The sequence below is a fragment of the Oryzias melastigma genome, linkage group LG8 (genome assembly GCF_002922805.2).
Source record: "Oryzias melastigma strain HK-1 linkage group LG8, ASM292280v2, whole genome shotgun sequence".
Taxonomy (NCBI): domain Eukaryota; kingdom Metazoa; phylum Chordata; class Actinopteri; order Beloniformes; family Adrianichthyidae; genus Oryzias; species Oryzias melastigma.
In genome coordinates this window covers 11,696,252-11,716,015 of record NC_050519.1, presented here as the reverse complement: position 1 = coordinate 11,716,015, position 19,764 = coordinate 11,696,252, and the positions used below count along the sequence as shown (strand labels likewise).

The 19,764-nt window shown below is 38.0% G+C and overlaps 2 protein-coding genes across 2 annotated transcripts in view; both read right to left on the bottom strand.

The window, feature by feature from the left end:
• Positions 1–65: 65 nt before the first annotated feature.
• Positions 66–3,500, bottom strand: pam16 (presequence translocase associated motor 16). The gene is made up of 5 exons (XM_024271490.2): positions 3,355–3,500; positions 2,595–2,679; positions 1,889–2,025; positions 689–754; positions 66–234 (listed from the first exon to the last, which is right to left on the bottom strand). Exons 1-5 carry the CDS (start codon positions 3,355–3,357, stop codon positions 148–150), a joined length of 378 nt encoding a protein of 125 aa, XP_024127258.1. The 5' UTR covers positions 3,358–3,500; the 3' UTR covers positions 66–147.
• A 3,416-nt stretch (positions 3,501–6,916) lies between these two features.
• Positions 6,917–19,764, bottom strand: part of coro7 (coronin 7) — an 85,092-nt gene continuing 72,244 nt past the window's right edge. The window contains exons 10-28 of the mRNA XM_024271485.2: positions 12,823–12,877; positions 12,633–12,690; positions 12,416–12,561; positions 12,242–12,340; positions 12,065–12,160; positions 11,827–11,980; positions 11,581–11,756; positions 11,398–11,506; positions 11,241–11,327; positions 11,022–11,164; positions 10,821–10,925; positions 10,660–10,745; positions 10,443–10,584; positions 10,259–10,348; positions 10,067–10,183; positions 9,819–9,954; positions 9,598–9,689; positions 9,398–9,484; positions 6,917–7,360 (exon numbers count right to left, since the gene is read on the bottom strand). Of these exons, the coding sequence (XP_024127253.1) occupies positions 7,352–7,360; positions 9,398–9,484; positions 9,598–9,689; positions 9,819–9,954; positions 10,067–10,183; positions 10,259–10,348; positions 10,443–10,584; positions 10,660–10,745; positions 10,821–10,925; positions 11,022–11,164; positions 11,241–11,327; positions 11,398–11,506; positions 11,581–11,756; positions 11,827–11,980; positions 12,065–12,160; positions 12,242–12,340; positions 12,416–12,561; positions 12,633–12,690; positions 12,823–12,877 (1,987 nt within the window). The 3' untranslated portion in view covers positions 6,917–7,351. The remainder of the gene's footprint in view (positions 7,361–9,397; positions 9,485–9,597; positions 9,690–9,818; positions 9,955–10,066; positions 10,184–10,258; positions 10,349–10,442; positions 10,585–10,659; positions 10,746–10,820; positions 10,926–11,021; positions 11,165–11,240; positions 11,328–11,397; positions 11,507–11,580; positions 11,757–11,826; positions 11,981–12,064; positions 12,161–12,241; positions 12,341–12,415; positions 12,562–12,632; positions 12,691–12,822; positions 12,878–19,764) is intronic.

Genomic DNA, 19,764 nt, shown 5'->3' with positions numbered 1-19,764 from the left:
TTTTTTTTCTTATTCCCACACATGGAGCATTGTCGTTGGGCTCAATCATCAAAAAGGGACAAAGATTAAGGACAAAAAAAGAGCTTTTATTTGGGTATAATTTACAGAGGATTGGGGAAATATAGAGGAGGCGGGGCCAGTTTGACTTCATGTTTCCGTATTCTGCGATTGCTGATTTTGGTCTTTTGACTGAATATTTAGTTCCTCCTCCAAACGTTCTTTTGCTCGCACCACCTGCACACAAGCAAGACAAAAACATGATAGTACAGGGATTTCCTTAAAGAAAAAGAAATTAATAATTCATTTCACAATAACGGGGGCTCATTAAGGAAAAAACTGAATTGAATTTTCTCTGTCCAGGTCATTATTGTAAATAGGAACTTGTTCTTAATAGCTTACTTGGTTAAATAAAGGTTTAATAATAATACAAATCAAAAGAAGTTATTATATTTGTCAAGAGTGCATGTTGTAATTTTATTTTTAAAGTTAAAAGCGTCAAAAATAATGAAAATGTGAATCATCATCAGCTTTAAATCTAAAAAACTTACTATAGTATCTCATTAAAGGAAACATCCTTCACCTCTTAATGAAATAAACTAGTGTAAAAATGTAACTGTACTTTATATTTCATTAGTAGATAATAAAAAGAATAGAAAAGTTTCAACCGTAAAGACGTCGTCTTACTTACTTTTGATTGGAGGTAAAATGATCCGCCTACTGACTTATCGTTGACTTTAAAAAGGTGTTCATAGTTCTGGAGAAGACAAAAAGAAAAATAATCAACATATAATCAATACATTTCTGATTATAAAGATAGGCAGATGTTATTCGTGTCTTTAAGCGACCGAGCACAAAAAGTAATGGATATTCATGTGCCACATTGCTTCATTAATTCATTCCCTAGTTACCTCCAAATAGCCACTTTTGTATTCCAAATGAACTGTACAAACGTACTGAATGTTTGTGGAGATTCTCAGTCATTTTTGTCGTGTTATCACAGCATTCTGTTCTTCAGGAAAACTAGACTTTAAATGTGGATCTAGAAAACGCTTATTTGAGTAGAATTGAAGAAGTTACTCCAAAGAACGGCAAAACGTCTTCTAGATCCACATTTAGAGCCCAGTTGTTCTGAAAAACAGAACCCTTTATCAAACTTCTTCTTATTAAACTTTAACAAAACTCAAAAATATAATATTAATGGTTTGATAAGCAAGATTTAGCTGAGAATCAGCGCATAGAGAGTGCTTTTTGCATCACATCAATTAGATGCAGTAATTCGTTTATTCACTAAATTAATTCATTATTGATAAACAGGTGGCACATTTGGATCCATTCTAAAGAAGGAAAAAAAAGAAAACTAATAAAATTAAAAGATAAAACATTGAGATCCATGATGACAAAAACACAAATGTTGCAGCGTACATGCAGAGAAATAAACTGATGTTGAAACAACGGCTCACTACACTCTTTTGTGTTTGATGCAAGGAGGCTCAATCCCAGGAGGATTTACTGAGGCAGGTCAAGTATGAGACACATTTTTTTTCTAAAGATGGACCAGAGGATAGGATCATGGTTTTAAATCATAGATTGTAAAATCTGACACTCTAGACATGCTGCTATATTATGTCAGAATATTCCTAAAAATATTACATTTCTATTGATAACCGACTCAAAATTCCTTTTTATTTACTCATCCTCTCAAAAATGGAAAAAAACTTTAAATAGTAAATGGCATATACTTATTTAACACTTTTCTAACTTTCCTGAAGGCTGAAAGCTCTTTATAGTCACACTCCCATTCACGCAAGTATACACACATTCACACACTGACACACATCTTAAATCCATTTAAAATTACTATTAAAAGAGGGATGTTTGTTTGTTTCACCTTCTGAAGTTCCTCAGGGGTGAGTGTGGAGATGTTGAGGATTTGTTGTGCCTCCTGTAGGGTCATTCCAGTGATGCTGGAGGCTGCAGCCGACTGCTGACCGGACCGACCCCTGGCCCGAGCCGCGGCTTGACTTGCTGTGTGAGGGAAATCCAAAGATAATCATCATCAATTCACCTCAGAGCTGATTTGGTCCATTAAAACTAACACAGCACATTTTTGAATGATTAAGAAGAGTCAAAATAATTAGGAGGCAGAAGCAAAAGAAGACAAAAAAATGTAAAAACATTCAATAAACTTCATCTTTTCTTAACAAACTCATCCTTTATTAAACCGTTTTTGTGAATAACAGCATTTAAAGCTGTTTTAATGGGATTTATGCCTTCACCAAGTAGATCTAGACTCTATTATTAACTTATTTATAGATCAACAACAAGTAAAAATCCAAGAGCATAGAATGTTACACAAGGAGCTAAAAAAAGCACCCATTTCTATTAAGAAGAATGTATAGACGCTGCTTAAAAAACACTTTTTTTCAATAAAAAAGACATTCTTAACAGGGACTTCATTCCGGTGAGCATGCAAGAAGAAACAAGAGATTATAACAACGAAAACCAAATTTTCCCAGTTTTTTTTTTAATGATCTGATTCCCTGTATTTAATAAGTTAATAAAAAAAAGAAAAACAATGTAAAGATGTTTCATACCTGCATATTCTTGCTGTAAGGCACGTGCAAAGGCCCGTCCTACCACCTGTGCCCCCATAACAATGATCTGTGCAAGATACTTAGCCTGGAAAAGATTGAAATAATAATAATGAATAAAAAATAAACTGAGAAATATCATATAGATACAGCTAAGAAGGGGTATGTCACACTTCTATCCTCTGTTTAATCTATTTTATAACTGTAAAATAAACGTAAGGCAGTAATTCTAATTTAATAATAATAATCATAAAATACTTTTCTTTAACCCTTTATAACTTTTACTGATGTGATTAAGTTATGCAAGTCAGTAGAAATAATGAATATGTTCGTGGATATAGATTAACAAGCTTATTCTGATGTTTAACTTTTCAACATAATTAAATATTACGTTTTTGGGATCTAAAGTTATGACTTATTTGTATTTTGTTAGTGAGAAACCTACAATACTTTAGGGGCTAACTATGTTAAAGATGCGTAATTCAATTATCTTAATAGTTTCAGTCATTTTTGACATTTTTACAAAAGGACAATACCATAAAGGTTAATTTAACTTTTTTATTTTATTTTATTTGAGTTCAAACATACAGTAAAGATTTACACGAGTCAAATGTATACATTTATGTAACGCTGTTATGATCAACCAAACCGGCTAGCTCCATCATTTTAAACGTGCCACCTTTAACGTTAAAAGCTAATAGCTAGCGGCTCGCGGTTTTACCACGCGGAGAAATCATAGAACCACAAAAGAATAAAAACTTACCATGATTTGAAGTTAAAGTGCCTAGATAATCAGCATCTGTTCAGTTTGCACATGTACACTGAAGGTTACCGAAGGGTCAAAGTTGAAGGAAGATTCAACAGCCAAAATAAAATGATCTAGATTTGTTACAGGGACACCTGCTGGCCAGGAGGTCTAAGTGCAGCCATTTCTCAGTAAATAGAAACCCCATAAATAGTGTCTTGTTATTCTGAACAGGTCCCCCCCCCAAAACATGAAAATAAAATAAATAAATTTACCCTGGCCTTAAATGTAAATAAAGAAAATCTAAATTGAATGAAAACTATAAGATAAGGTTTGTTGTGTTTAGATATAAATTATGCTTTGATTAACTTGAAAATATAGTTTAAAAAATAGGGAAATAAGTGAAAAACTGTGTCAAAGTTAAGGCATTCTTAGATTAATGTCTGTATAATGTAAAGAAGCAACATTTTTAGGAAACATAATGGAACAGTTGTGTGTTTGGAGTTGGATCACTGATGTTTTTTTCATTGTGGACCACCAAACTCCATTTGTTGGTATATATGGATGAGGAAAGTCAGCGTCAGATGTTTTAGGAGGAAAATATTAAAGCAGTTTTTAAACTTTAAAATCACTTGGAACAAGTACTGCAGTACATGTTAGATATTTATTTAATGAAAATCATTATGACTATTTTTTTAAGGTTTTAGGTTGTGTTGACTGCTTTATTTTGAAAGGAAACACTTGTTCTTTATATAACCTTTATTTCATCAGGCAAAACATTAAGAACAATTTCTTATTTACAATGTTGGCCTGAAAATGCTAAAAATACACAACAAGAAGAAAGGAAACAACAAACATGATTAAGACATATTAAAATTACCGATTAAGAAAACATGTACATGATTCTTTAAAAATGTCCTTTACTCTGCGTTTAAAAGTAGACAGTGAAATAAGAGTTTCCAGATGGAGTGTCCTTTGGTAAAAGTTCCAGTCATTTGGAGCAGCAAAATGAAAGGACATAAGGCCAAATGAAGTCCGCGTTTTTGGAACTTTCAGTTTGAGGAGTTGTGAGGAACGAGTGTTGTATCTGGACGGATGCTCTAATTGTAGTAACTGTGTCAGATATGGAGGTGAGAGACCAAGCAAGCTTTTGTAAATAAATATAAGCCAGTGATTATTGCGACGAGACTGCAAAGAAGACCAATTAACTTGGGAGTACAGCTGGCAGTGGTGTGTCCTGTAAGGGGCATTAGTAACAAAGCGTATTGCAGAGTGAAAAATGGTGTCCAGTTTTTGAAGACTTCCTTTGCAGGCATGGCGATAGATTATATCACCATAATCAAACAAAGGAAGAATGCACATTTCAACAATGATCTTTTTAGCTGAGAATGTAAAGACAGAGCGGTTTCTATATAAAAAGCCGAGTTTTGCTTTGACTTTAGATTGTAACATGCTGATGTGGTGACGGAAAGACAGTGCATTGTCTAACCAGATTCCCAAGTATTTGTACTCTGTAACCTGCTCTAATATGGTTCCATCTGAAGTGGTAAGGTCCGGGAAGGAAGAGGTTACTGTTCTTGTAGAGTTAAACCACATGATTTTAGTTTTTTTCGCATTCAAGGAAAGCCCTACATTTGTAAAGGCATTTTGTATATCCAAGAAGCCTTGTTGCAGTGAGTGACAGACCATTTCTGGAGATGGACCAGAAGCATACAAAACAGTGTCATCAGCATATAAGTGTACAGAACCTTTACTAACAGCATTTGGGATGTCATTAATGTAAATAGAAAAAAGAGTTGGTCCAAGAACTGATCCCTGTGGCACGCCTTTAGAGACTTGGAGAGGCTGAGAATATAAAGAATCGATATTTACCTGTTGCATTCTGCCAGACAAATAGTTAGTAAACCATAATAGAGACTGATTGGAAATGCCAATGCTGCCAAGTCTGTCCAGTAAAATAGAATGGTTTACTGAATCGAAGGCTTTAGCTAGATCAATGAATACTGCAGCACAATGCAGTTTGGAGTCCAGAGCAGAAGCAATATCATCAACAACTTTCAACACTGCAGTGATACAACCATGACCGGAGCGGAAGCCAGACTGTACTGGAGATAGTATTTTATGAATCTCAAGATGGTGAGTCAGCTGTTTGTTAACAAGATTCTCCAGAATCTTGAAAGCACAGGGTAAAATGGAAATTGGCCTGTAGCTGTTCAGGTCAGAGGAGTTACCCCCTTTAAATAAGGGGCGCACCGTTGCAGATTTCCATTCACTTGGAATTTCACCAGTTTGGATGGACAGATTGAAAATGTTTGTCAGTGGAACTGATATAATAGAGGACGCTATTTTAAAGAAAAAGGGAGCAAGCCCATCGAATCCGGCTGGCTTTTTTAAGTCCAAAGACAGTAATTCATTTGTGACTTCTTTTAAACTAAAAGGCTGCAGTGAGAGTTGTTGAGATGCAACAGGTAAATCTGACACTATATTTAAAACAGAATTAGATTTAAAATGACCTGTCTTTGTAAAGTGCTGGTTAAAAAGATCTGCCATGCGAAGTTTGTCAGTTACCACAATACTGTCCGATACAATGGATACAGGTGAGCCTTTAAACTGGTAAACAAAAAAGACATGACAAGAAAAACTGCAGTGAAAAGTTGTTTATTGCAAGACAATATTGAAAAAAGTCCACAAACCATTTTTACTTTTTAATTGAAACAAAACTTGTTCCAGGTATAAAAAGTCCATATCGACACAAAGAAAGGCAAACAGAGATTATCCAATAGATGTTTCAGAATCCTGATGACAAACATCATGAAAAACCCTGATGACACTTGGCATGCATGAGTTCAAACCTGACTTGCACAAAATTGCAGGTTAATTCAGCGGGCTCAGTAAAGTTCACAAAAAAGTGCAAACAAGCGTTACTGGATCAAATCTGTAAACACATTACATTTCTGTAGTCCTGAGGAGAGACTACATGATGGAGTTACAGTAAGCTATCTATACCTACTATCTAACTAACACCATGATGATTACATGCTAGTAGCTAAAGTTAGAAAAAGGAAATTAGGTCATGAAAGCATCCAAATACCAACAGAGGTCGTTACATTCTCAGTAAACAAGAAGCAACAATCATCTTAAAATACATAAAGGCATCTTTTACATCTTTATAACAGTAAAAGTTTGGCTTTAGAAGCACAAAAAGATTAGTTTTTAACCTGTGATCCCAACTTATATTCAAGGCTCAAGGAATACCTGGTTTTAGTTACATATATGTTGGCATTTTATTGTAGAATTAGCTTAAAAAAGATAAAATAAGTCCTTAAAATTCCAGTTCACAAGCAAACATTACCATTGATGACCCTGTTGTGTCCCTAAAGTGTTAACAGTTTTTTTCCCAACCAAAATTCGGATTAAGACACAATAAAATAAACACCAAAGTGGAAGACAAAGTAAATTTTGTTAAATGGGCCATTATTAGCTAATATCTGTGCTACCCAGTATAAAATGTGAGCAGTGGGTGATAGTAAAGGGTTGTATACAGATTATTGTCATATTAGAATGTGTAAATATATATATATTTTTTAACTTAACAGTTTGCTGTCAGTGTGCCAAGAAAGATAATTAGTTATTAAGAGTTCCGTATTAATAATTTTAGTTTTGTTGTTAGGTCATTTTTTTCTCTAACACAGTAAACAATGATTTTTTAAAATCCAAATAGATCCCACAAAGATACATAAGCAAAAACAGAACCAGTTATTTCACTAACAACATCAACTACACCACATAAGTTCTGAGTTTCTGAAACTTTTACCACATACAGCACTAGAACAGGAATGTGTGATATCTTTTTTTTTTGTTAAATTGTGCTTTGTGATTGTATATGTTCAGTGGGCTGCAGTGATCTATCCCAAAAACTCTGAGGTTTGCTGGGTGGCACACAGAAATGGCATCTCTAGAGCTTTCCTCTCCCTTCTTCTGTTGGCACCATGAACCAGAGATGAAGGTTTCCTCTTTAATCATCCTGAATCATAGAAGAAAAAGTAGAAGTAAATCACAACAGCTTGAGGTCTCCACTTTTTTGACAGATGACAGTAACTTTTTTTTTATTTGTTGTGTGTGGTCCCAAACCCTTGAGACCCTTGAGATTGATACCAGTCCATGGGACGTGGATACTACCGTAAAATACTATTTAGTGCACTAGATAGTAAGCAGATAGCATCTTGTGCAGAGCAGATAGTAAGTAGTGAACACAAGTTACTCTCTGGTGTACACCATATGTAAAGTGGTGTGTACCAAATAGTAAGTGGTGTGCACCAGGTAGTAAGTGGTAAACACGTGACAGTATCTTTAGTGCACCAGATAGTGAGTGGTGCACACAAGACAGTAACTGGTACACACAAGACAGAAAATGGTACGCACAAGACAGTAAATGGTACGCACAAGACAGTAAATGGTACGCACAAGACAGTAAATGGTACACACAATACAGTAATTGGTACGCACCAGACAGTAAATGGTACGCACAAGACAGTAATTGGTACGCACCAGACAGAAATTGGTACGCACAAGACAGTAATTGGTACGCACAAGACAGTAATTGGTACACACAAGACAGTAATTGGTACGCACAAGACAGTAATTGGTACACACAAGACAGTAATTGGTACGCACCAGACAGTAAATGGTACGCACAAGACAGTAATTGGTACGCACAAGACAGTAATTGGTACACACAAGACAGTAATTGGTACGCACAAGACAGTAATTGGTACGCACAAGACAGTAATTGGTACACACAAGACAGTAAGTGGTACGCACAAGACAGTAATTGGTACACACAAGACAGTAAATGGTACGCACAAGACAGTAATTGGTACGCACAAGACAGTAATTGGTACGCACAAGACAGTAATTGGTACGCACAAGACAGTAATTGGTACACACCAGACAGTAATTGGTACGCACCAGACAGTAATTGGTACGCACAAGACAGTAATTGGTACACACCAGACAGTAATTGGTACACACAAGACAGTAAATGGTACACACCAGACAGTAAATGGTACACACAAGACAGTAATTGGTACACACAAGACAGTAAATGGTACACACCAGACAGTAATTGGTACACACCAGACAGTAATTGGTACACACAAGACAGTAATTGGTACACACAAGACAGTAAATGGTACACACCAGACAGTAATTGGTACACACAAGACAGTAAATGGTACACACAAGACAGTAAATGGCACCAGACTTGATGTCTCTTTAGAGGCTTTGCAATAATCTGATTATGAATAAAGTTTTATTTTGGAAAACAATGACTACTCTACACATATCAAGTCGCTTCATGAAGTGTCAAAAATCCATCCAGTACTTTTTTAAAGTGGCTGCAGCGACCACTAAATAAAAAACCCCAAGATAGCCAAATAGTAATAACAATAATTATTATTATTATAAAAAATATTCAGCAACTGCTTGCTTAATGTTACAAGGATGTTGCTAATAAAGTTGCTCAAATGCTGGATTCATTTTTATGATTATATTTACAAAAGGCCACATTTAGTGACTGTTCTTGTGTATTTATCAACCACATCTAAAAAACGAATGGGGATAAAGTTTGTGTCTGATTTTTTTAGCTTCCACTTTGTCACTTGTGAATTAAGGAAAAATCTACATCACATTTTAATGGTTCCTGCACAAAATCTACAGTACAAATGAAGTTTAAATCCATGGCAGATATTTTAAAGAGGATTAGATAAAATTAACCCCAAAAAATTAAGGAAAACTGGAAGCTAAAAAATAATTTGGATGACCATTTCAGCCTCGTTCATTTTACGGTCCTTCTGACATGAAACTGGTCTATGGGATGAAAAAGTTTGGGGACCACTGTTGCAAAGCACAATATAAAGCAAAAAAAACCTTTAAATATAATGTATCAACTAAAATGCACAACAGTGAAGTACCTAGTGCAAACAATGAAATACATTTTGTTTTTAAAATGAGATTAACAAACATTGAAGTTCCTTCCGCCCTTCTGACGCCTCACACTCACCCATTCGTCCTCATCGACCCCCTGGAATGACTCCTGAGGCAGCGGGTCGTCCATGTTTCCCAGCTTAGCCACCATGGCACTCAGCAGCTGGAAAACACACACATTCGTTTACATATCAGATAAACAAGCATGTGCTTTATTAAAATGTGACCCAAGCAAAAAATAAAAACAAAAGCTGCAGTCATTCAGAGACCTCTCACCTCCTCTTTTTTCTGCTCGTCGGTTTTTTCCTCCAAGTAAACAGATGAAGGCAGGTATTTCCTCACCGGGGCCTCTTTGGGGGCCTCACTCACTGAGAAAAGCACACAGCATGAAGCACACAAGCATACCGTGACGTGACAAGCCCCGACATGTCGGCTGCAGAGGAGGCCCCTCGATCTAAAACTAGGATTTTTCTCGTTTGTGGAGTCTGTATCTCTACCTGGAGTCATGTCTTTAGGCTTCAGGCTGATCTTCTTGTGCTGACCGTTGGAGCCGGAGAGCCAGGCAGAGGCCGTCAGCGCGCTCTCCCACCACACGGCTGTGTCTGGGTACAGGTCATCCTGGAAAAACTCTTTCTGGAAACAGAGACAGACGAGTTTCTTTTTCCAAGTTTCTATAGAAAACGGCATCAGGAGTAAAATTTTGGTAGTTCTGCTATGTGTCCACCAGATGGTGCTGTTGGCTCACTTTGACTCTGGGCACTCTGAAGGCCACAGGCTCTATGGTCGTCTTGGTGAGCATCAGTCCAACGGCTATCTCCACATCGCGTACGTTGCACTCAGTCTTCGGCAGAAAAGCCAATCCCTGCAAACGGAGTCAGAAAACAGCTGATAAAAACTTGAAACAGAGGATTCAGATAGAAGGGAGTTCAGTTGATACCTTATGAGGCTCAGGGGAGTTAAAACTGCTGCATTCAATAAAGTAGGGCTCTTCAGGGACTACCTCATAGATGTACACTCTGGTGTCACCCTGAAGAAAAAGTATATTTTGGTCAAACAAAATCAGATTTTTTTTTACTTTTAGGTGGACTTCAATGATCATTTTTAGATGGAAGTGTGTGTACTTTTCCAGTGAGGATGACAACGCTTGTGTCAGGGTCGTAGAATGGGATGAGTGTGGAGGGGGAGACGGTTACAGGAGTGCTGGCTACGACCCCGGAGGACAGCGCGTCTGCAGAGTACAGGTAGAGCACTCTCTCACTGCGACTTGAGGATGAAAACGGACCACGGTTAGGTAAATGTTCAAACACATGTACATTTCTTAAAAATTCTATCCAGTACCTGTCAAATCCTGACACCAGCAGGTATTTGCCGTCACAAACCCACACCACACGAGCTCCCCTGTGACCCTCAGGACCTGGACCCTCCTGGAAAAAAAGACATTTTTTTTTGGTGAGGCTTAAGCAGAAACTAAACTCTCACACACTGCTGCTGTTACACACCTGCACTGGATCAGTCGACTTGCGAGGATCATAAATGCGGACTTTCCCATCCTTGCAAACTGTGGCAAGAAGCTTACCGTCAGGACTCCACGCCATGCCAAACACCTAAGCATAAACAATGCAAAAGCAAATTAAGACATAAAGAGATTGAACTCTGATAGAACTTTAACTCATGTTCCGTTTGGGTTTTTGCTCCATCACCTGGTCCTGGTGTCCGGAGAAAAGTTTGACCTGTTCTCCGCTCGCCAGATTCCACAGTCTAACTGACAGATCATACGATGAGGAAACCAGGAGATCGCTGGCCAGAGGGTGGAATTTAATGGAGTAGATCTTCTCTGTGTGCCCTTCAAGGAAGCAAAGTGAATTTTAAGTAACTCTTTATGCTGAAAACATAGCGACTTAGCAGATTTTAGCTCCTACCTTGCAAAATGAGCTCAGGCTCAGTTAGCGTCTCTTTCAGCCCACCCTCTGGTACCCGCCACACTCGGATCTTAGCATCGTCTCCAGCTTTAAACACAGAACGTCACACCTTAACCCTTTATTTTCTGGAGAAACATTAAAACCTGGATTTACTCACCCACTGCAAGCCTATGAGAGTCAAAGGGATCCCAAGAAAAGTCGGCCACGTTCACAGAGTTCTGGATGGTGGGCATGCCCGTGTCTTGTAACTTCCCAGGCTGGGAGCGCTGAAGACAGCAACGACAGTTGTCACGGATTAGAAAAAGAAAAGAGCTCCCAGATCCACCTGCAGCTGCGTTACCTCCAACACAGCGATCTGGCCGCCGGAGATGGAGAGCGGCACTGCCACTCGCTGGCGGTTCACACAGAAGCCGTCGCACTCTCCAGGCGTGGTCAGGTTAAGGCCGCGGATGTTGGTGATGTGCGTGTCCCTGTGCTTCACCGCCCCCGCGATGTGACGGAACTTGGATGTTGGTCCTGGAAACAGAACATTTTAGGTTAGATGCGTTAAGCTGACAGACACGTGTTTGATGTGTTTGTTTTTTACCCATCAGGTTCTGGATCGCTTTAGCACCCTGACTTGGACTGGGGAGAAAACCAGAAGAGAGGCCAGAGGTGGAGGAAGGGGAGCGGGATGGGACAGCGCTGCTGCTGGGAGTGCTCAGAGGGCTGCTGGATGTGGAGCTGCCGCGAGGATGACCCTAAAAGAAGTCATTAGATATAGTTTTTAGAATAAAAACAAAAGATAAAAATAAGCACTGCTTTTGCAGAAGTGTGATGCTCACATCTTTGCTCCCCTCACTGGGTTTGTCCTTCATCACAGGTGCCTGCTTTGCTGGGGGTTTGGGTTGTTTGTCTGGATGGAGGCTGACTTTCTTCACCTGCAAACAAACCAATAACGCTTCAGCAAAACGCTGAATGAGCATCAAACAAAGTGGAGCCAATTTGGAGTATTTTGTGACCTGTTTGTTGCCTCCCTGCCACCACTCCTCTGCAGACATGGCAGGAGTCGTTCCTGCGGTATCAGGGTAAAGGTCTTCTTGAAACTCGTAGCCAGAATTCTGCAGAACCGAACATCAAAGGCATGAGCGCATCCATTAAGAGCCAAGAATCAAGCATCTGTTCTGCATTTGTACCTTGCGGGGAACTTGATAGCTAATCGGCACGACGCAGCTGTCAGTCAGCTGGAGCGCACGCATCACTTCGCAGGACATGACGTCTAACGCCAGCTTGGGAACCATGGCAACCCCTCGAGTTGAATTATCCAACAGACAGTGACTCACTGAAAAGATATGTGGAGTCATAAATAATAGTCTAAGCACTTTATTCATCTGTGAGCAACTGAAGCTTCACCTTGAGAGAGTGAAGGGTCAGAGGAAGAGATCTCAAAGCAATCGATCACAGTTTCTCCCTGCAAAAGACAGAAAATCAATTCACCTTTACTGAAAGTTTAGCTGATTTAGTGACAAAAATAAAAGATGTAAGGAAATAGAAACAGAATTACACCTGTCAGAAAACCTAATATAAGGCTATAATAGATTACCATGCCAGCAATGAGGAGCAGACCAGTGTCTTCATCAAAGAGTGGGATCAGCATTCTGTAGAGACAAGAGTTTAAAAACAAATTTAAAAAATAGTTCACTCTATTTTTTAAGAATTAAAAAAAAAAATGACTTGCAGTTCCACTGGGCTGCCACTAGATGGTGGAGTTTACCCAGTTTACCCAGTTTTTGGCAAAAAGCAAAAAAGTCACTTATCTCTGATATTAGGAAGTTAATATGAACATTTTTTATTTCTTAAAGAATCTATTCCCTTATTTAATCATATTTAATCTATAGTCAAAGACTTATGTTTAATTCTATTTTTGATTTGAACAAATTTTACTTCCTTAGATCATAACTCTTAAGGATTCTTAAAGATGGAGGGAAGTTTCAAAGAATTTATATGTACAGATGATGGCAGATATTTATCACTTGATCGAAGATGTCAGTCAACGTTCCTGCTGTGCCCTAAATCTTCCCCAGCACAAGCGTGAACAAGCCCACAGTCACCTGCCTCCACACATGATTTGAATTAAGAGGATTGAGAGCAGCGGCGCTCACGCTCTTAATGTGGAAAGTACAATTGGCTGCAGCAATAAAGCCCAACAGGAAATACTTGCACAAACTTAATGCACCCTCAATGATCTCTGTTGTTTTCTGCTTTAGTGGGCTGTTATAAAAATCTCTTTCTGCGTTCGTCAGTTGAATTTTCCTGGGGTGGGTAAATACATAAATTGGGGGGCAGAAAAAAGTGTTTGTTGATCTAAAACCCTCATATTCAGGCCTAGCGAGCTCTGGCACTAATGTGCTTTGGATGATGACCTCGTGTAATGCTGCTATTAAAGGGGAACGCCACTTGAGAGGAGCAGAGCGATGATGTAATGCACCACACTTGACAGCGTAATGATAGACTTGAGTTTGGGTATGTTAGGCGACAATGCTCTGTAGCGTGCACCATGATTGTGCACGTGACAGCAACTTGAATATCTTGTTGTAAACTGTCCAACTGTTCTGTAATGCTCAAGTTTAAATTCTTACGTCATTATACGGCACTTTGAGATTGCATTGAGTGCAGATGAAAAATACATTTTTTGTGAAATTCACAAATTCTGAAATTGGATCTTAATTCTGTTCTACACTAACGAGCGTAAATAACAGAAAATGACCTAAATGGATGTTTTAAATGCATAAGAAAATGAATAAAACTTGAATTGATTTCATGGTGGTCACTCTTTTGTCAACACAAAATCCTGACTTTTTAGAAAAGGGAATGTGGTTAGGATGAACAAGCTTGGATATTGCTGGAACACGAACAGAACGACTGATTTAGAGATGATGATTCATCAAAGACCACGCCCCCTTTGACTGGAATGAGGGCGCAAAAATCAAATGAAATAGGTCGCTTTACGATAAACTGAATGGGGGCTTTTATATGTGACAAGCTACGAAGTTATTAGGCGAGTTGACCTGGTTCCATTTACTTTTATTCTTTAACCTGCTTCAAACAGGAAGTCACGAAGGCCAATTTTTAAAAGCATTTTTAGAAAAACTCTGTTATTGGTAAACTTAGTTAAACCTTACATTTATTTTTCCAGTTTATCCAATAACCAATGCTCATGTTTGGGCATCATTTTAAGGCAAAAATAAATAAATAAACAAACAAATAAGGTAACTTCATTAAACCCTTTTAAATTTATTGGAATGATTGTCACATGTTTTGTTTTTATAAGTACAAATAAATGATTAAGAGTAATTAAAATAGCATATTTTACATTTGTTTGTGAATGTTTATGTTTTTTATTGTGTATTTTTCCAATAATGTCATGATTAATCATCGAAAGTGTAATATATCTATATTAGGATATGCATTTGTTTTGTCCAAATCCAAAAATATAAGAAAATCTATAAATTTCACCAACAATTTGTGGCAAATTGTTAAAGTTGAAAAAATAAATAAAAGCACAAATAATTTTTTTTTAATTTTCACAATAAATAGTGGCATTGAACATTTTAGTGAACAAATAACTTGTTTGTGAACAATGTCTTTAATGTGTTTTTTTATTTCCATTTTTCTTCTATACAGATCTTAACCGAACTTGTTGAATTTGCAGCAACAATAACTTACAGGGAAGATAAAATGATAAAAGTGATTACACATCACAAACATACAGGAAAAATAGCTGAAAACAGGATCAGTTCTAGTTGGAAACAGTAAACTGTGCTGTCTCTTATCATCTTTTCCAGCCTGTAAAGCCAGCGAGGGGCAGCCATGCTTTGTTAGCTTGACTGTGTTTCCAAGTCCAACTCAGTCCATGGGGAGTCCCTAAACACCTCCATTCCCATTCCCCTCTCACTCTCATTACAACAGCATTACCTTGCTGGTGTTGTGAGCTCCGAACTAAATCGTTTCCCCCCGAGTGACCTTCACTTTTCCGAAGGTCTTATCTCTGCTTTTCTCACAGTAAAAGTGCTACATGTTAAACAAGCGCATAATAGGAGCAGAGCTTTATCACTGAAAACTGCTTCTGTTTACTGTCATTTCCACGCTCCACCTCTCCATCAAGAGCCTTTTTCCCACACATCTGCACATGCATGTGCATGCAGGCCAGGAGACTTAAATGCCCTCAGCTGTTTCTGCACAGGTGCTGGTTCTGGTTTTAGCACACAGACGTCGTGTTTCTCAGTAAAAGTAGCAAATCAAACATGCTAAAAAGACAAAAATAAAAAGGGACTGGACTTATCTCTGACTTTTGCTTTCCACACCTGCTAATGCTCTAACACCTTTTAAAATCCTCCAGCACACACACTCCTCTGCCTCTCCCAAATCCCCCCAGCTTCAGTCTGTCACTGGGCCTCTGCGCTTATCAACATTTACTCCAAACAGAAAGCACGCCTTCTGTCTCGTCTGCCATCGCCTCACGCCGCCTCTCGCAGAGCCCAACGCGCGTCGTGATCTGACCTTCAGCCCTTGACAGCAGCCTTCAGCACCAGCAGATATAACAGCTGTATTACTCCAGAGAGCATCTGTACATGTCTGTGCTCGAGTCCAAACCACTCGAGGTGTATTAGGATTATGAGAACGTGTTGTCATTTGTTAATAGATGAGATAGAGTATGTCATCAGGAAGGATGACTAAGAGAGCTCCAGACAGACAGACAGCGGGATGACAGACGGGTAAAAAAAACTCTGTTTTGGATCGGTTAGAACATGTAATTATGGAACTGCAGCTGGAGTTTGACAGGAAATTATCACTGAAAAAGTTCAACTGAGCGTCTAATAAACTGATATTAAAAAAGTTAGGCACTCTAGTCCAAAATAACAAACCAGAAGACATTTAATTTAGTGCATTTTGTGTGTTTGTGTTCAAAATAACAAATAAGGACAACTAATGATACCAATAGTACAGACATTTTGACATTTCTGAGTAGTTTTCAAGACCAAATTCAATAAAAATTGTGTTTTTGGTATTTTTAACACGTTCTTTTGGCATGTTTTTGATGATGAAGGGCATCTTAATTTTTTTTTTCCAGTTGTGGGTCAATTAACCTGAATCTTTGTTGGAAAGATATAAATATCTGATCTTAAGTTACAAACCGAATAATGATAATACATGTAAAGGAAACGGTGGTCGAGCCAAGGTGGGATTATATAAGTTCACTTCCTCCGGTGTCGTTTTGTTTTTGCTTTATTTATTCATCACTTCTCAAAATCAGCCAATATATTCATAAAGTCTGCGTTCAAAGCAGCTACAAACATTTCCCAGAGAATGAGGAAGACATTTTTCCTAACTGGTCGTCTTTAAAGTTTAGCTGAAGACCCGCCTCTATGTCAACAACTCAGAGAAATGCTGCAGAAACTATGTCCTAGAAAACAACAAAGGTTTTTATACTATTATTATTATTTTTAGCTAAAAACTGCCCAATCATAACTATATTCCACTGGGAACACCTTTAGATTAAACGATGATGGGAGTTTTCAAACATCAGGGATTATGAAGCTTCTATAAGATCATTATTTCACCAGTGGAAATTTGTAAAAGTCGCCATAATCTTTTATCTCTGAGATTTATTTAAAGATAGTTGTTTAAATTTTAAAAACCCCACAAAAGTACTAAAAAAAAACTCATATTCACACCTTAGATGAGACATAAGGAGAAACAAAATGGAGAGGCTGTAAACACAGAAAGTGAGGAAGCAAAGCCGGTTTATCGTGTGACTCACCTGTAAACAATAGCAACCATCTAAACTCACAAGCTAGCACCTACATAACAAATATGTTACAATTAGACATCTGTGCCGGCGCTCGCAGACACATGCAGTCACGTTGATACCGTCACATGCACGCAGACCTATAATGTGCTCAGTATGGATGGAGCTAACGGAAAAAAAGCCTATAGAGATAAAAGGTTATGGTTTGAACTCTGACCAGATCCAAATCTCGCAGACAGATCTATCTTTGTGGTTTTGAATCATGACCGGCTGTGCTACTAAAAACACACACGAGACGGAGCAATAATCTTTAAATGTCAACCAGAGGTGACTGGACAACAAAGGTCTGAAAAAACTATGAAATAAAACAGATTTTTGCGGTTCACACCAGAATTTTACTTTTTTTAAAAATTAACATTTTATTAGGAATGTTTTTAAGCACAAATGTTTCTGACAAAACAGGAAATGGACTAAAATGACCAAATTTAAGAGTAAAAATGTGTATAGGGAAACAGTTTGAAGGTTTTCTCTCCATCACCATCTTCTGGCTTCTTTATCACTTTCACTGATTATTGATCCCCATCGGTGAGAGTGAGTGATAGGTGCAGGGACTGACCATCAGATAACTTTATCACGCCTCCTGACCTCACAAAGGAAAACCCTGCAGCTCGTCTACCACTATCAAGGCCGCCGTCCTGCTCTATGCAAATGGTATATAACAGAATCACTAAAACATTTAAGGCGGGTCATAATCAGTGGTTTTAGATAAAGCTAAAACTTTTAGATTAAATGCTAAAACCTAAAAATAAAAAATAAAAAAAGCTCAAATGCCTAAAAATGATCATTAAAAATATTTTTAAGCTAAAAGAATGACAAAAAGACGTTTTTTTTTACTTTTTTTTGGTGAATGTGTTTGCTATGGAGAAGATGGGATCATTTATTTTTCTTCTAATCTCAACCCTCATGTTTCACTGTTCAGTTAAGCCGAAGATGCGATCAAAAATGAGGTAAGAACTTGATTCTCAAGCTTATATGACAGAATGATTCCCTTAATTTAGTGCAAAACAGAATTTTTTATTTTCATTTTTGTCATTCTTACTGATAAAAAAAAAGATCAAAACCTAAAATTAACTGATGGGCTTTGAGGTGAAACAAAACTTTTATTCCTCTGTGACTTAAGTGGTCGGATCTTAAAGATTCAGCTTGTTTTCAGTCAGAACACAGTCTACTTTTAGTCGAATCATTCGATTTACTCCCAAAATGACCAATTTCATATCTACATTCTTTAATTTTTAAGTAAATCTTTTACTTATACATTACTCAATGTTCTTTCTGAATCATAAAAAAGTGTGTTTCTATGTAAATTAGGGGTAAAACAAACCAAAAAGTCCCCATTTTACAGAACAACCATGCTTCTAAGATATTCTTACAAACACCGCATGATTAAAAAAACCTCACATGAACTCATAATAAACTCGTCCTTTCTCTGACGTCATTATTTGCTCAAAGTCGATCCATCTGTTTCAGGATTATTATTCCAGTGTGAAGGATTTTGACACAGTTAATGGTTTTATGCACACTCGCTCTGCGGGCCCGGGGGTGTCAGACAAACCTCAACAATAGAAGGACTGCTGCAGATTAATCCACTTTTAAATGTGGTTGTGAAAGGAGCTTGGAGGTGTTGGGAGGATCGTCATGGCGGCAAAAATGTGCGGGTTTTAGTCGAACGCAAATGATCATCTTTCATTTAAAAATTGATTACTTTTGGGGGATCTAAACCAAAAAAAATAAAAAAAGGAGGAAAATTCAAAAACATAAAAGATGATTTAAATTAGATTAAAACTGTTTTTTAACATAAAACAACATTTTAAAACAAATTATCAAAGTTTTGAAGTAATCTAATTAAATCTGAATTTAAGATGAATGTTTGCAGACTTTACTTATCTACAAGTGTGATTTTCCTCCTGAAAATTACATTTTTAATCAAAAGCGGTCTGGTGTTGACGTAGCAACAGGCTAAGCTGTTGGGTTTCTTACGCAGCTGCACAGTGACAGCTCGGAGAAGCGCATTACAATCCGCCTTTTCCACAGAGTTTGTGTTCTTTTCCACTCTGTATGTTTAATAAGTGTCCTGGGTCTGCCCGGCCAGCTACCTTCAGTAGCCGGAGTTCATTAGAAGGGAATTAGAGCTGACGCTCTGCGTTCCTAAGAGGCGAAGAAAAGCTGAGATTGTCAGCGGAAGGAGCAGCTGTGGCCGCGTCTGGGCCCCGGTGACGAGGCCCTCAGATGGGCTGCCAAGTGCCTGCGTGCCCCCCCCCTTTCTCCTTGCTTCATTGGGCCCCTGTCAAGCGGCCGTCACACACAAGCACATGTAGCGGCAAAGAGGCACGGGCGCATGTGAGCGCTCAGGATTTAATTAAACTGACTGAGGCTCATGTCAGCGGGTCGGCAGTGACCCGGCGAACACTCGTACAATACACACACACTCCCAAACTTTCCACATGCTACCTAGTGTCTGACAGTAGAGAAGGAGAAATTGTTGGTGGACAAAAGTCCAATCTGATTGTTTTAAATGTCTTAAACCTCAATAAGCTGGGGACATTTACCAATAAAGCACCAACTAAATGTAGGACAAATCCTATAACAGAGTGTAAATGTCGCTCTCTTTGGTATAAAAAAACCAAACAAACAAAACTGAAAAATAGAAAAACTCTCATGTAAACCTGTAAATGCATG